The sequence below is a fragment of the Marmota monax genome, unplaced genomic scaffold (genome assembly GCF_021218885.2).
Source record: "Marmota monax isolate L192 unplaced genomic scaffold, Marmota_monax_Labrador192_F-V1.1 WCK01_AAM20220418_F8-fsc00080, whole genome shotgun sequence".
NCBI lineage: Eukaryota > Metazoa > Chordata > Mammalia > Rodentia > Sciuridae > Marmota > Marmota monax.
Window position 1 is genome coordinate 855,424 of NW_026694750.1, and position 15,343 is coordinate 870,766.

General features: G+C 55.4%; 1 protein-coding gene across 1 annotated transcript; it reads right to left on the minus strand.

Moving 5' to 3' along the window:
- Positions 1–232: 232 nt before the first annotated feature.
- On the minus strand, positions 233–14,969 carry Draxin (dorsal inhibitory axon guidance protein). Its single transcript, XM_046424791.2, has 6 exons — positions 14,546–14,969; positions 12,444–12,634; positions 9,803–9,914; positions 9,334–9,420; positions 8,311–8,400; positions 233–5,217 (listed from the first exon to the last, which is right to left on the minus strand). The coding sequence occupies exons 1-6, from the start codon at positions 14,961–14,963 to the stop codon at positions 5,105–5,107; spliced, it is 1,011 nt and encodes a 336-aa protein (XP_046280747.1). The 5' UTR covers positions 14,964–14,969; the 3' UTR covers positions 233–5,104.
- Between the last annotated feature and the right edge of the window lie 374 nt (positions 14,970–15,343).

Consider the following 15,343-nt stretch of genomic DNA (forward strand, 5'->3'; position numbering starts at 1 on the left):
CTGCTGACCCTGCACTGGCCACCCTGGCCCAGAACGGAGCCTCTGGAGGCCTTGCCGCTGTGACCAGCCTTGTAAACTGTTTGGGGCCTCAGCAGCCCCAACCCTACGATGGGTACAATGGGTAGGGAGATAAAACACGAGACCTGCCCAGGAGGTCCAGATAAGGGGCCAAGCTGAGGCCCAGGGGAAGGGTCCGCCTTGCTTGCTGCCTGCTCAGAGCCCATGCTGGGTCAAATGTGTGGAGTGAGGGACGGGAAATGGCAGGGGAAACACTGGGCTTCGGGTCCCTTCAAGGGCCCTGGCGATGCTCTGTCATCCCAGACAGACCATCTGCTGGAGGAACAGAAGGAGGCCAGGCAGCTCAGCCACCATCCCTTTATTTACAGCTCGCAGCACACATGCAACATGACGTCCTAGGTCTGCAAGAGTGCAGCCCCCCCACTGCTCCCACACCTTCAGGAGGAGCCACAACCCCTCCCCGGGAAATTCCCTAAGTCAGAAAACCCTATGACTGAGGGTCCTAAGCCCAGGTGCCCCACCCATTTTCCTCTAAACACAGGACCAGTGCCAGCCCCGGAGGCGGGGCCTCAGAGCTGCAAGGCTGAGCAGTATAGCAAGCGGGATCTCTGAGAACACGTTTGAATACCAATGCCCTGAGTCATCCCAACGTCCCCAGCCATCCCACATCTCTGTTTTCCATCCTGCATCGCAGACCTGGGACTCTCAAACTTCATGGTGCACAAGAATGACCTGGAGAACTTGTTAAAAGCCAGGTGGCTGGGTCACCCGGACACACATACCAAGATTCGGGTTCAGTAGGTAGAAGGGGTGGGGCCCGAGGTTCTGTGCTTCCACCAGGCTCCTGGGTGATACAGCAGGCCTAGGCCACATGGTGAGGGGTGAGGACTAGACAGCCTCTCGCAGCCGGAAGTGGCCCCAGGAATCCTGCATCAGATCACCTGTTCCGCCTTAGAATCCAGAAAACGGACTCCCTGAAATAGAAACCCCTGGTTCTGCAACGGCCCACCCCTGCCCGCAGCCTCCCGGGCACATGCACACACTGGCTACTGCATGACTGTGAGCATGACTTGATCTTGGCGGGATGGTGTCCAGCCCGGCCCTGGGAAGTCCTCGGTGGCTTACTTTCTGGGCTGCTCCAGTTGTTTCTAAACGTGTGCCTTGCAGGTGACCTCAATGTCTAGTGTATCCAGCTGCAAAGTTGAACCTCATCGTGAGGCCACGGCCCCACTGTGTCCCTGTCGGTGGGTTCTGGCTTCTTGGAAGGATCCACCTGCTGGCATCTCAGTGGTAGAAGGGGTTGTGGCTTTGGGATTTGACTTGTGACTCAGTCACTTTTCGAGGAGCAAATGAAGCTGTCACTTTCCCAGGAGGATTGTCTCTCATGTCATCAGACCCTCAGCTCACTCCCGGCAGGCACAGAAACCACCCTTGGAGTCACCAGACCAAGCACAGAAAGGCAGCCCCTGGTCGTGGAGGGGATCTTGGTCTCTGGGAATGGTGTCGAGGTTTCGGCTGGAGGATCCGCAGGTGGGCTCAGGTGGTGGTCCCAGAAGCTATCGGCTTCCTCTTGGCCCCTGCTCAGCTCTCCCCACGGAACAATTTTACACTTGGGAAAAGTCACTTGCTCCTCCAGCTCTGCCACAGCTCCTGGAATCGCGCCTGCTGCTCAGGGTTGTGTCTAGAACAATCTTCCACACTTTGATCCTGGAACCCCACCCCTTTTTTCTAACAGAGCATCACACGGCTCAGCATTCTATGAACGCACTTCGAAGTCTGCATGGTGGCAGGAATCACCTCTGAGTATGCGATGAGTCACTGAGACCAGAAGGACTAACAAGAGTCTCCCAGAACTATGATTAGGAACTACGTTCCCCCGCCCTCCCTTCTGCCCCCAGGATTCCCATGCCTGTCAACCTTGAAGAGGGAGAGGAGAACAGGCATATTTGATTTCTTCTAGATCTGCCTGCTTTCCTTGGTGCCTAACCCTTGACCTCAACTGATTTTCCCAAAGTGGTAAACAGCCCTTGGCACCCTAGGGCCATGGTCCAGGCCAGGCAGGGGTTTGAGTGGCCAACAGTGTGGTCATGTGCAACCTGATTTGCCCTGGGCCAGACAGTTGGCCAGGAGTGACATGCCAGGTGGCCCTGTGGGTTTGTCGTGTGTCTGCACGATTCCAAATCCCCCATAAGAATTATGCATTTATTCTTCACAATGGCTCTATGAAGGGAAAGTTATTATCCCTGTTGTATTTTATTTCTATTTTTGTAGTGCCGGGCATTGAACCCAGGGCCTCACACATGCTAGGCAAATGTTCTACCATGGAGCCACACCTGTAGCCCCAGGCCCCATTTTACAGATGAAAAACCAAGGCACAGAAACCTTAAGTAACTTTCCAAAGGTCAGCAGGGTGGTGAGAGGTGGAATAGGCTATATTCATCACATGGACTGTAAGAGATGGGAGCCCAGAGAAGAGGTGCCCCAGAGAACCGGGGGAGCTTTAGAAAAATATGAAGCCCAGACCACGACTCCGACCAAGTAGAGTGGAGCAGTGACCCAGTATATGCATGTCCCTGGGTCTGATCCCTAGCACTGCAAAAAACAAAACAAACAAAAATCCATATCAAAACAGTCTTGTCACCTGGACCCTAGGTCTTTGGAAGTTCCCCAGATTATTCCAATGTTTGCTAAGAAGTGACAGATTGGAGCAAGGACTGACCGAAGATGGACAAGTCTGACCGAAGGCCTGTTTTGGGGTAGTCTGCAAGGGAAGTGTATATATATATATATATATATATATATATATATATATTACATTTTAAGTGGTTTTAGAAAATCTAAAAGAGGAAGAATATTTTGTGACACAGAAAATTACATGACTCTCAAATTTTTTCTGTGAATAGTTCCCCTGGCACATGGCCAAGCGGCTTCATCTGCATGTTGTCCACAGCCGCTTTGAGCTATGGCCGTTCTGTAGTTCGGCAGAGACTGTATGGTCTGCAAAGTCTAAAATATTTATTCGGCCTTTCACGGTAAAAGTTTGCTGAGTTCTGGATTAGAGGAAATTGGCGACTGTACCAGCAAAAGAAAGGTAGACTCAAGGAAGAACTTTCCTGGAAGAGAGGTGGATGAAACACTTGAGGGGCTTTGGGATCCCCAACTTGAGAGTTAAACAGATTCCACCTTCCCACCCTCTCCCCCGCCCAGTGCAAAATGGAGGTATCTAGGGCAAAGACGAGGGCCTGGGATTTCCAGCTGTGGACTGTGGAGGAGGCAGGGATGATTCTGCAGCCTTTCAGCTTTGCCCTGACCGTCTGCGTTTTCCACTGCTGATGTCCTGGGCCTTCCAACCCTGGCTCCAGCCATAGCAATGCTGTCAGAAGCCGCCCCTTGGGATCCTGCCCCACAGAGCCAGCACAATCCAGAATCAGCCTCGCTGTGTGAGGCGCCCAGCGTGGGGCTTGTCGGTCTTGGACACAAAACTGTTGGCAGATTCACTTTCCAACCAGCAGCTTTGATCCCTGTCAGCTCCCCACCCTCCCTTCTGCCCCCAGGATTCCCATGCCTATCAACCTTGAAGAGGGAGAGGAGAACAGGCATATTTGATTTCTTCTAGATCTGCCTGCTTTCCTTGGTGCCTAACCCTTGACCTCAACTGATTTTCTCAAAGTGGTAAACAGCCCTTGGCACCCTAGGGCCATGGTCCAGGCCAGGGAGGGGTTTGAATGGCCAACAGTGTGGTCATGTGCAACCTGATTTGCCCTGGGCCAGACAGTTGGCCAGGAGTGACATGCCAGGTGGGGGGATTTAAATGGATGTCTCCACCCCAGAGGCAGATCTGCTGGTGGGCATCATGGGCCTCGCCTGTTGGGGTCCTTTGGGGAGCACCCCAATCTCAGAGGTACCTTCACCTTCCAATGGGGTCTGCTGCAGAAGTATGGGGTGGGGCCCAGGGATGGTCTCCAGGGTGACCTGGGGATCACTAAACAGTGTGCAGGGTGGGTGTACACAGATGACCGGTGCCCGTGTGTCACCATGCTTGCTTCAGAACTGCTGGGGTAGAGGCTCTCAGGACACCTTGGAAGTGCGTGCCACATGCTGAGGAGTAAGACCACAGGGACTTCAGAGCAACGTGATTGTCCCCATGCACACTTCATGTCTCAGAACATCAACACCAGATATGGGGCCAATTTGCCCAGAGCCATCCTCACACACAGGCCGATGCTTACTGTCCATGTCATCTTGCTTTTAAAGGTAATCCACCTGTGTCCCGGGAAGGTGGAGAACAGACAAGTTGTTCCAGCCACAGAGAAAGGAATTCCCAGGGAGCGCATCTCTCTTGCAGAAAGCCGGGGAGAACCTGGACTAAGTTCTAGGTTGTGAAGGGGCAAGAACTTGGGCCTTGGAGCTTGATAGCTCAGGCCCAGTTCAGAGCCTTCCCTCCCAACGCCATCTACTGAACTGGAATGTGCTTTTCAACTAGACCCCGGCGGCTCTTACCTACGTTAAGGCTTGAGGATCATTGATCTGAGACCCTGGACAAGCCAAGTAAATCAAGCGAGCCTCCGTGTCCTCACCTACAGGATGCTGACCGTGCAGGCTTCACAAGGTCATTGTGATAATTCCAAGAGATAACGCATACGGAGCCCTTAGCACCGTGCCTGGTACGGAAGAGAGTTCCAGCTTCATCTCCTGCCTGGGGAGTCCTAGGTCTGTTTCACTCTCCAAAACCTCGGTGTGAACTCGAGGCGCCTGCAGTGCTGCTGACGGACAGTAGAGGGCACTCTCGACGTGGCCATCGCGGAGAGCCGGATGCGTGGGCTGAGCGGCCGCGTGGGTGGGCTGGGCAGGTGCAGGTCGCGTGGGTGGGCTGGGCAGGTGCAGATGGCCCGCGGTTTGTCACCTGGGAGGGGGCAGCTAGGGGGCCCAGCGATCCCCTCTGGGGCTGAGTGTCCTGAGCCTGCAACTGCAGCCTTCGCCATCTGGTCCCCCACTTGATGTCGCACTGCTAGTTACAAATTGCCCGGCTTCTCCAAACCTCCGGACTCCGTCCCCTGGCCACTGGGGAGGCGCCTCCCCCAGGCCGCTAGACATTGATGAAGGATCCCTGGTCGCCGTTGGCGGTCTCGGGCTCCACGCAGCGCCCCTTCCTCCGTGTGACCTTGCGGTTCCGGTGGAATTTGGCGTAGCAGCGCAGCCCTGGGCGAAGGGAGGCAAAGGTCAGGCCTCGGACCCACCTGTCCCCTCCCCTGCTTGGCCCTGCACCCCTGATCTCTCCTTCCTTCTTCTTCGGCCTTGCAGCCCATCCGCACTGCGCCTGCATGAGCTTCAAAGAGAGACTTGGGAGCAGGGCACGGTGGCTCACCACCTGTAATCCCAGCAGCTCAGGAGGCTGAGGCAGGAGGATGGCGAGTTCAAGGCCAGCCTCAGCAAACGCGAGGCACAGAGCAACTCAGCGAGACCCTGTCTCTAAATAAAAAATACAGAATAGGGCTGGAGATGTGGCCCAGTGGTCAAATGCCCTGAGTTCAGTCCCTGGTACACCCCCCCACCCCCCAGGGCTGGAGGTGTAGATCAGTGACAGAGCACTGCTGCCCCTGGGTTCCCTCCCCAGCACGGCAGAAAACAGAACAGAACAAAACAAAAGAGGGAGATCCAGCTTCAGGGGGGTGGGAGTGTGGGTGGGGGATTAACAGATGATGGAGCACAGGGGATGATTAAGGCGGTGAACATATTCCCCCCACACCATAATGGTGGATACATGTCATGCGTTGGGCAAAGCCCACAGATTGTACCATACAATGGCCCTCAAGTAAACTGTGGGCTCTAATAATAACCTAAGCGTCCTGGTTTATCCATTGTAAGAAATGTACCACGCCACACAAAATGCTGTTAGGGAAAATTGCATGCAGGGGAGAAAAGGGTTTAGGAGAACTCTTACACACCCTGCGATTTTTCTGTAAACCTACAACTGCTCTAAAAATAAAGGTGACAATTTAAAAATTGGGAGAAAAATTTTATTTAAAAATATATACTTAAAAAAATCTATACACACACACACACAGAGTCTAGGGATCGAACCCAGGGCCTCTCACATGCTAAGTCTGCACTGTACTTGCCTATAAATTCTCCCGTGGCTTCCACTGTACCTAAAATGAAATCTAGGCTTCATATGTTGGCTTATAAGGTCCTCCAGGACCCGGACCCTGCCCACCTGTGGGATGCCTTCACCTCCCACCCTCCTGGCCCAGGTGTGGTTACCTACACCTGTAATCCCAGTGGCTTAGAAGGCTGAAGCAGAGAATTGCAAGTTCAGCAACAGCCTCAATAATGTAGCAAGGCTCTAAGCAAACCAGTAAGACCATTTCTAAATAAAAAATAACAAGGGCTGGGGATGTGGCTCAGTGGTTAAGTGCCCCTGGGTTCAATCCCCAGTAAAAAACAACAACAACAAACCCACCGCCCACCCAGCACTCAATGCCTCCAGGCCGGACCCTAAGGCATCATTGTCCTTGGTCGCTGGTCTAGCCCAGCCCTGGTGAGGGGCCCTGAGTGCTCACATTGGTCTCAATCTCAGAGGTCAGACCAGCATACACCCCGAGCTAAAACCTGCCCATAACTTCCAAATTACAAACAAAACAAGATCCAAACAAGGTCAAGGTCCTGGGTGATCCTTCTGGAAGCTTCTCTCCCCTCCCTTTGCCACCTTCGCCAGGGTCACCATGTGACACACCAAGCCGTTCCTTTCCTTACGCTCTATCCCTTGCCTGGAACCGTCCTCCCGCTCCCCCACTTTTGGGCAGCTGGCTGCACTACCTGGCGCTGCTCCAGGACTGAGCGCACGGGGCTCTGGGAACCCCTTCTCTGGGCCCTTTTCTCCACAGCCTCTGACTTTCCAAAGATGTCTTATCTGTGGATTGGCTTTCTGTCTGCGAGCTAATCCATGGGCACAGACTCTGCGGTTCTTTCCCTGCCAGATCTGCAGGGTCCAGCATCCGACACCCAGGAGGTGCTCAAATCGACTTCTCACCTGACCACATGAATGGTCAGAACCCAATAGCTTTATCGCTTCCCCAGCAGATAATTTTTTTAAGATAACGTGAGCAAAATTGGGCTCAGGTATCTCAGGTTCATAGAGGGACTGAGTCCAAATTCTCTCACATAAGAGGGGGCAATGCAGATTGGATATTAAATGGTATTGGGAAATTATTGTTCAATTGTGGTATTTTGGTTTTAAGAGGGTATTTATCTCCTGCCCCTGCCCTCTGGTACTGGGAATTGAACCACTGAGTTACATCCCCATCCATCCATTTATTTATTTATTTACTTACTTACTTTTGAGACAGGGTCTCCCTAAGTTGCTTAGAGCCTCATTAAGTTGCTGAGGCTCGCCTCAAAATTGTAATCCTCCTGCCTCAGCCTCCCAAATGGCAGGAATTACAGGTGTGCACACAGCACTGGGCATGAGGGTTCTTATCCTTTTGGGATATGTACCAAAATATTTCTGAAATATCTGTATGCTTTCATGAGTTGCTTCAAAATCATATTGGACCAGGGAAGTAGGTTGGGGAGAGACAGCACAGATCGCTGTAAGTTAGTAATTATTGAAGCCCAGAGAAGGGAAATGGGGGTTCATGCTAAGATTCTGGCTACTTTAGTATATATTTGAAAAATTTCAGAATAACAAATTGGAAGTACTGTTTTTTCCTTCTTTTTACTTTCAGCTGTGCTGGAGATGGAAGCCAGGGCTTTGCACATGCTGGGCAAATGCTCTAGCTGGGCTGCCTCCCCAGCCCTCCCCTACTCTTCGAAATGTGTAAGTTTGGAGAAGGGCTTTTTTTGTGAAGTGGGGAACGTGACAGCTGCTCCCCTCTGGGGCTGGTTGTGAGGATCTCTGGAGAGAAAGCACAGAACCTGGACTCCTGGGTGTGTGTGCACGGGAGAGGTGGGAGCCTGGAGGGATGAACCCGGCATCCTTCCCTGGACAGGTGTGGGGCAACCCACCCAACCTGGATATCTATGGGGAGGCCTCCCCGGGAAAGGACTGTTGGGTCTCCTCCTCCTCCGGCCCCTGATGTGGACAGCAGCCAGCCATTTCAGGAGGTGAGGAAGCAGACCTGGGAACCCCCACCCCCACCCCCCGGGGAACCCAGACTCAGCGAGTTCGTAGACGGGCGGCTCACGTGCGCAGCTCACGTCTGTTCTCGCTCCTGCCCACCGTGGCCAGGACATCTTGCCTGCTCACTGCAGACCAGCCTTGGGAAGGAGGCCTGTGGCGAGGACGGGACTCACCTTCCACACACATGCAGTCGTCAAAGCATTTGTTGTTGAGGCCGCGGTTGTGGGGGGTGCAGAGATGCTCCCGCAGGTCACAGCAGGTCCCTGCCACACAGCAAGAGCACGCGGTCAGCCGGGCAGAGCAGCCCCTCCCGGCTGCCCAGCTCACAGTCCCCCTGGACGGGACATCCATCATCACGGTGGCAGACCGTGCCGCGGCAGTGTGGGCCATCTGGTGCACAGGGCTGCCCGGCTGGAACCACCGATGGACGTCAAGGCTGAGGTCCCTGGAGGTGGAGGGCAGAGACCCCAGCTGCCCCCATGGGCGCCTGATTGATTATGGGAAGCGGGAAGGTGGTGTGGGGTCACCTCCCCAGGAGAGCGGGGGGAACAGCTGGGGGCTGCCGGTGTGGAGTCAGCTCTGAGCAGTGAGGGGCCTCGGGGACCAGTGACAACCAGACTGGGAGACCGAAGCCCCAGGTGTCTGGAGGATCGCCCCAGACAGGCCAAGACCTGGTCTGCAGCCAGCTGCCCAGGATTGCCCGGGGGACAGGCACAAGCTGGGGCCTGTCTTTGTGCCCAAGAGCAAACAGTGGCTTGGGGAGGAAGCGGGCTGTGAGGGCGTGGTGGCCTGGCACCATGCCCAGCGGCTGGTTTGGTCGCTGTTTTGCAGAATACCCTGGCCACTGGTGGAACTGTCCCGAGGTGCGCCCCTCCAGGCTCTCCCCAGGCAACTGGGTTCAGTGGCAATGACTGATGGCCTCCACCTGTGTGACCTTAGGCCAGACACAGCCTCTCTGAGGCCCAGCTGCCTCGCCGGAAATCTGAGGAGGACAGTGACCCTCTCTCTGGGTTGCAGTGAGTAAAGGGTTAGATGAATTGACTTATGATAGAGACTCTTCAGACGGACATTGGTGGCTTTCGTTGACATTATTTATCGTCTGCCAAGGGACAGGGAGCCTCTGACCTTGCTCATGTGCCTGGGAACCCCTGGACCACCTGGTTTCCTCCCAGCCCAGAGCCTGGACCCCGGGGTACCTGGCAGGCAGTCCTGGTGATGGTCACAGGGCTGCCCTTGGGCTGGCGATGTTCCGTTGCTGTCTCTGGACAGACCCCAGTGCTTCTCTGGGAACACAGAGGCAGGGTGTCAGAAGCCGAGGCCCCAAAAGAGCAGAAAGGGCAGGAGTCACTGTGCTGTGCCGCTGCCCCTGCGGGGTGGCTTGGACAAGAGCCATCCTCTCTGTGCCTCAGTGTTTCTTCTCTAAACTGGGCCAACAGTAGTTCGGACCCCACGGGTCACCCTCCCCTCCCGCTGACACCCGGGCAGCGTTTGGCATGTAGGGACACTTACCGGAATTCTCCATCTCGGTCAGCTAAGGCTTAGGCGGATCCACCCACCACCCACCACCCACGTTGCACATCAGCAGATCAGACGGGGCTCACTGACCCAGCAGGTGGCGGTGGAGGGGAGCCCGGGCCTGGCGCAGGGTGCGGAAGGCGACCATACCTTTCTTCTTGGTAGAGGGCCAGACTTCAGGTTTTAAGTCTTCATAATCCGTCCAGTCGAACAAGGCCATGTCCAGCGTGGGCATCACCTCCCCGTCAGACCTGGGCTGTGACTACAGAAGACGGATGGAGGGGACCCTAAAGCTCCCCACAGATAGGGCAGGAATGTGGGGTCTCGAGGCCAGAGGACAAAGGAGAGGCTACGCAGAGGCCACTTCTGCTGGGCAGCTGGGCAGCCCGACTCCTAGCCGAGGACACCAGGGCAGCTGTCCGAGGCTCCTGCTCAGCAGCTGGGTGAGCTGCCCACGGGGCCCTTTGAGCAGGGCGCTGACCCCGGCTGGGCTGAAGGAGCTCCTGCTTGCTCAGGGGTCTTTCTTTCTCTTTCTTTTGGGGGTGCCAGGGATTGAACTCAGGGGCACTCGACCACTGAGCCCCATCCCCAGCCCTGTTTTGTATTTTATTTAGAGACAGGGTCTCACTGAGTTGCTTAGCACCTCGCTTTTGCTGAGGCTGGCTTTGAACTTGCGATCCTCCTGCCTCCTGAGCCGCTGGGATTACAGGCGTGTGCCCCTGTGCCCGGCGTGAAGAAGTCCAGCCACTCCCTTCTCTGTCCTTTCCTCTCCTCAGCTCCCTGAGGCACTGTGGTGGCCAGGGACGAGGACTCTGTCCCACTCAAAGCTCCCATTACTGTCCTCAAAACTACTGAAGACCAGAGACTATGACTGACTCTGCACAGGGTCACTGCACACAGTAGGACTCAGGCAATAACTGTATTTCCAGAGTTGGGTTCTCAACTGGTGGTCTTCAAGGGACCTCCAATGACATAGCTAACCATGGACTCCCTAGCTTTCTTCAGAATATCAGAAGGTACAGGACCCAAAAGAGGACAAGAAAAATCTAAGTCCCTCTTTGATCATAGCAGACCCATTCCAAGGCCACCCTGGTAATGCTGAAGCCTGTACAGAGCTCTTCCTGTGCCTACCCGCCAGTGGTGGACTGTGATTTGTAGACTGGGCACAGGTGGACATCAACGACAACTAGTAATGAAACAATCATAGCGATATACTATACTGAAATTATATGGCTTTTCTTTCTCTCTCAAAATATCTTACTGCACGGCACACTCTTCCTTTGTGTGACAGGCGAGAGGATACTGAAAGAAGTGCCTTACAGCTTGTATTCATCATCTCTGAATTGCCAGCAGCCCGGTTCTTGTGCTTTGGGGCCATTATTAAGTAAACTAAGAGTAACTCGAACACAGGGACTGCTGTACCACTACGATCAATCTGATGCTAACTAGTAGACAGCTGTAAAGAGACTAACGGGGAGGTAGCATATACAGCATGGACACGGTGTATCTGATAAGGGAACGATTCACGTCTTGGAGGAGACTAAGTGAGATTTCATCTTGCTACTCCAGACAGCAAAACCTATGAATTGAGTTGGGCACAGTGGTGCACACCTGTAATCCCAGAGACTCAGAGGGTAAGGCAGGAGGATCACAAGTTCAAGGCCAGCCTTAGCAATTTAGCAAGATCCTTAGCAATTAGGGAGACCCTATCTAAAAATAAATAAATAAATAAATAAAGTCTGGGGATGTAGTTCAGAGGTAAAGCACCCCTGGGTTCAATCCCCAGGCCCCCCCCCAAAAAACCCTATGAATTATTTATTTCTGGAATTTTCTATTAATGTTCTTGGACTATGATGGATTGAAATTGTAGAAAGTAGACTACAATAAGGGGGAATGACTGTACTGACAAAATATCTACTTTTATTCACTATTTCTTATACAATATATAAAATAAATTACGTATATTATGGATCCTTTCAAATAGTTTTATCTAAAAAAAAAAAAAACTCAAAGCTACCATAGAGGACAAGAGTGGCTGGGTTCACTCCTACATGCCCTCCTGGTATTGCCACTGGGTGGCACTTTTACTGTGTTTTCTGGTTTGGTTTCCTGTCTTTCTCAAGAATCAGAAAGAGCTGGGCGCGGTGGTGCACACCTATAATCCCAGCAGCTCAGGAGGCTGAGGCTGGAGGATTGCGAATTCAAAGCCAGCCTCAGCAACCGTGAGGCACTAAGCAACTCAGTGAGACCCTGTCTCTAAATAAAATATAAAATAGGGCTGGGAATGGGGCTCTGTGGTCGAGTGCCCCTGAGTTCTATCCCTGGTACCAAACCAAACCAAACCAAACCAAACAAAAACCCAGCCAAACAAACAACAATAACAACAAAAAACACAAAGAGTCGGGAAGAGGTGGGTGGAACTGCGGCCTTGCTAGTTGATACCGGTCAGAGGACATGGTGTTCACAGCTATTGTGACTGTTCTCTGTCCTCTTCTGGACTCTAAAGCTCTTTCCTAAGGGCCTGGCCGCTCTGTGCACAGAGGCTAGTGTGCTAGGCTGCACTGCTTCCTCCCCCAGATGGCCCCAAGCCCACCTGGCAGGCGTGCCCTTCCCCAGGATGGAGGGGCGGCTGGGCCGGGGCTGGACTGCACTGGCATCTGGAGACCAGGTGTCCACCTGGGCCTGGGGCCCCCCAGCACCCTCCTGCCAGGCCTCGGTGCCCCTTCATGTACTGAGAGGGGTTCCCGTGACAAGATCTGAAGTTCCAGCTCCAGGGTCTTGGGCACCTTACCTGGGACCTCAGCGAGGTGACAGGCAGGATGAGGGACTCTTCGGTGGCAGGTGCTGCCTCCAGGGTGGTTAGGAAGAGCATGGTGGGCGCCAGGCTGGTGGAGGACTCCTCAGGGGCAGCAGCCAGGGAGGGGTCTTCAGAGAGATCCGCCCTCCTCCTCAGGGAGCTGGGGCCTTGGACCAAGGCGCGGCCTGGGACCCAGGGCAGAGGCAGAGGGCTTTACCTGCCGCCACCTGGGTCAGCAGACGGTACAACCTACCTCTTCTGCTGCAAACCAGGGGCAGCAGGGACCAAGGGACAGCCCTGGTTCAGCCACCATCGGGTAGCATGCCCCCAGGGGAGCTCAGTGGGGCAGGGGTGAGGGCGGGGCGGGGGCACTGGTGGGATTCACCATGGAGTGAGCACCGCAGGCTGCCACACACTTGGTGCTTCCTATGTGCTGAAATTAGTCACCACCCTATTTATTGAGCACCTACTCTCCTGGATCCCAGAGGAGCCACTTCAGAAGTACTAGTTCATAGTTCATCTAACCATTGCAGCAGCTCTGGGATGTGGGCGCTCCTACAGCCCTATTTATAGAGGTGGAAACTGAAGCACAGAGATGTTAGGTAACTTGCCTAAGGACTCACAGCTCATTAGTAGCCTTGAACCCAGGATCATCTGAGTGCAAGGTCAATGCATTTAACACTGATATCACCTGCCAAGCCCCACGGATGTGGGGTGGTTTGAGTGGGAGGGCGAGAGTGCAGGGCCACAGGGGGCTCATCGATGGTGGGACCTGGAGAGAGGCTGGAGGGCCGGGCTTTGTCCTTGCCTCTTTTGCTGAGGCAAGACCTGGCGGTGAGTTCAGCTGGGTCCATTGGGGTCCCCCCCACCCTGAAGAAATGAATCTCGGGAGTAGATGGGGTCTTGGGAACCATTCACTTTTGCAGCCTCACGCAAGTGACCACTGGGGAAGGAGGCGGAAAGTCAGGCTGGGGTACTTGTTTGGGTTCTGTGTCCTGGGGGGCTCAGGAGGCCTGGCAGGGGGGCTCCCCGCCTTCCTCCCTAAGACCTCCCACCCCTTCCCGTCTGTGGCACGCAGAGGCAGTGTCCCCTAGAGACAGTCTGTCACTTAGAGACCTGGAAGCTGAGCGGGCCTGTGGGGGCCCAGGGCTGGGGAGAGGGGGGCCTCCTGGTCTGTCAGCCAGGTTTGTCCAGAGACGGATGTACCCAGCGGGGAAGCTGGGCCCAGGGCTCCAGGCTGAAGCTCCTGTGTGTAGGGAACGTGGGGAAGTCAAGGAAGGTGGGGGAGGAGGCCCTGCCACACTCAGGACAGGCGCAGGAGGGACAGGGATGGGCCATCCCCCTGCGTCAGCGTCCTGAGTAGCTGGGGTCCCAGGGGCACACCTCGGTGCCGCTAAACCTTCTGCCTACATCTTTTCACAGTGCCAGGAAGCTACTTGTGTCCAGGTCGGAGGACACAGGTTAAGGGACCTGAAGGTTGACTAGCAGTGACTGCTGGTGGCTCCCAACACCTGCGTTCTAGGCACTCTTAGAGCAGAGCTCTGAATCCACCTGGGGGGTGAAGGGGCCGCCCTCCTCACTGTGCAGAGAGGAAACTGAGGCACAGACCAGGAACTCGGCCAGGGCCACAGACTAGTGAGGATGGAGCCAGGACCTGATCTCGGACAGACCTGGGGTCAGAGCCTGCGCTCTCGGCCCTCACTCTATTCCAGAGTGGTTTAAAGGTGTGCTTGGAGTAATAGATTTAGGACTTGGAGTAATAGATTTAGGTCAAATAAAAGGTAGAACTTCCTGACTTAAGAAGATGATCTATGGGGGAGACTGATCCTCTATTGCTACCTATCCACCTCGGTGTCCCCCCACCTCCTCTCCCTTCCTCCTCTTCTTACTGGACCCTGACTTTAGTGGGCCTCTCTCCTCTCTCCTGGGTGCCACTGCCTGCCCGCTTTGGGGCTTCTGGCTCATCTCTCAGGGACTCCTGCAGTGTCGCCCCTCTGGCCTCCCTCTCCTGGCCTGGCCTGGGCCTTCGGATCTGAGCCCTGGCCCTGCCCCTCCCGCGGGTCCCCAGGCCCCCTCCCCGCGCAGGTCTCGGCTACCTCGGTGCGGCTCCGGCCTGTCCCGGCGTCTCTTGTGCTTCCTGCTGCGTTTCTTCACCCTCTCCCACCCTGGGGACCTGGGCTCCTTGTCCGAGGAGGGCACGGCCAGCCTCGGGACCAGGTCCTTGTCCAGCAGCAGCCCCCCAGCCCCTGGCAGCCTAGAGGCCTGCCTGGAGGTGGTGCCCCCCGCCCCCTCCTGGGCCCGGCCAGGCGTGCCCGGGCCCCGCTCCTTCTTGCCCGGGCCCCGGCGGCGGTGGTGGCTGGCCTGCGGTGTCCACGGGGCAGGGAAGTCCAGGAGGTTCTCAGGCAGGCTCCGGGCAGGCGTTCCGGGTGCAAGGGACTCTGCCACGCTGGGCTGCAGGAGCACGGGGAGGACCAGGAACAGCAGGGCGGCGCTGCGGAGGGCGGGCCCCGCCATGGCTCCTCCCTGCAAGAAGAGCAGCGCTCTCTGGGTGGCTCCTCCTGGGGCCCTTCCCAGGTCCCCGCAACCTGCACCCGGCTTCCCAGGCCAGCCCAGCTCCCGGGGGACGTTTGTCCAAGCCTGGAGACGCTTTTAGTTGTCAAAGCTGGGGATGCTCATGGCGCCCGGGGTGGGCCAGGGATGCTCTAAACTGCCTCCAGTGCATGAGGTGGCACAGATTTGATCACTGAAGCCGTGTCCAGGTTCTAGACTGGACCAGATGCCTTTCTCCGCCCTTTGCCGAATCTCCTGGAGCAGCGCCAGCCCCTCGGGGCTCAGAAGCACACCTCTGGTCCCTGGGACTTGACTCGGAGCCTACATACATCCAAAGGGACAGA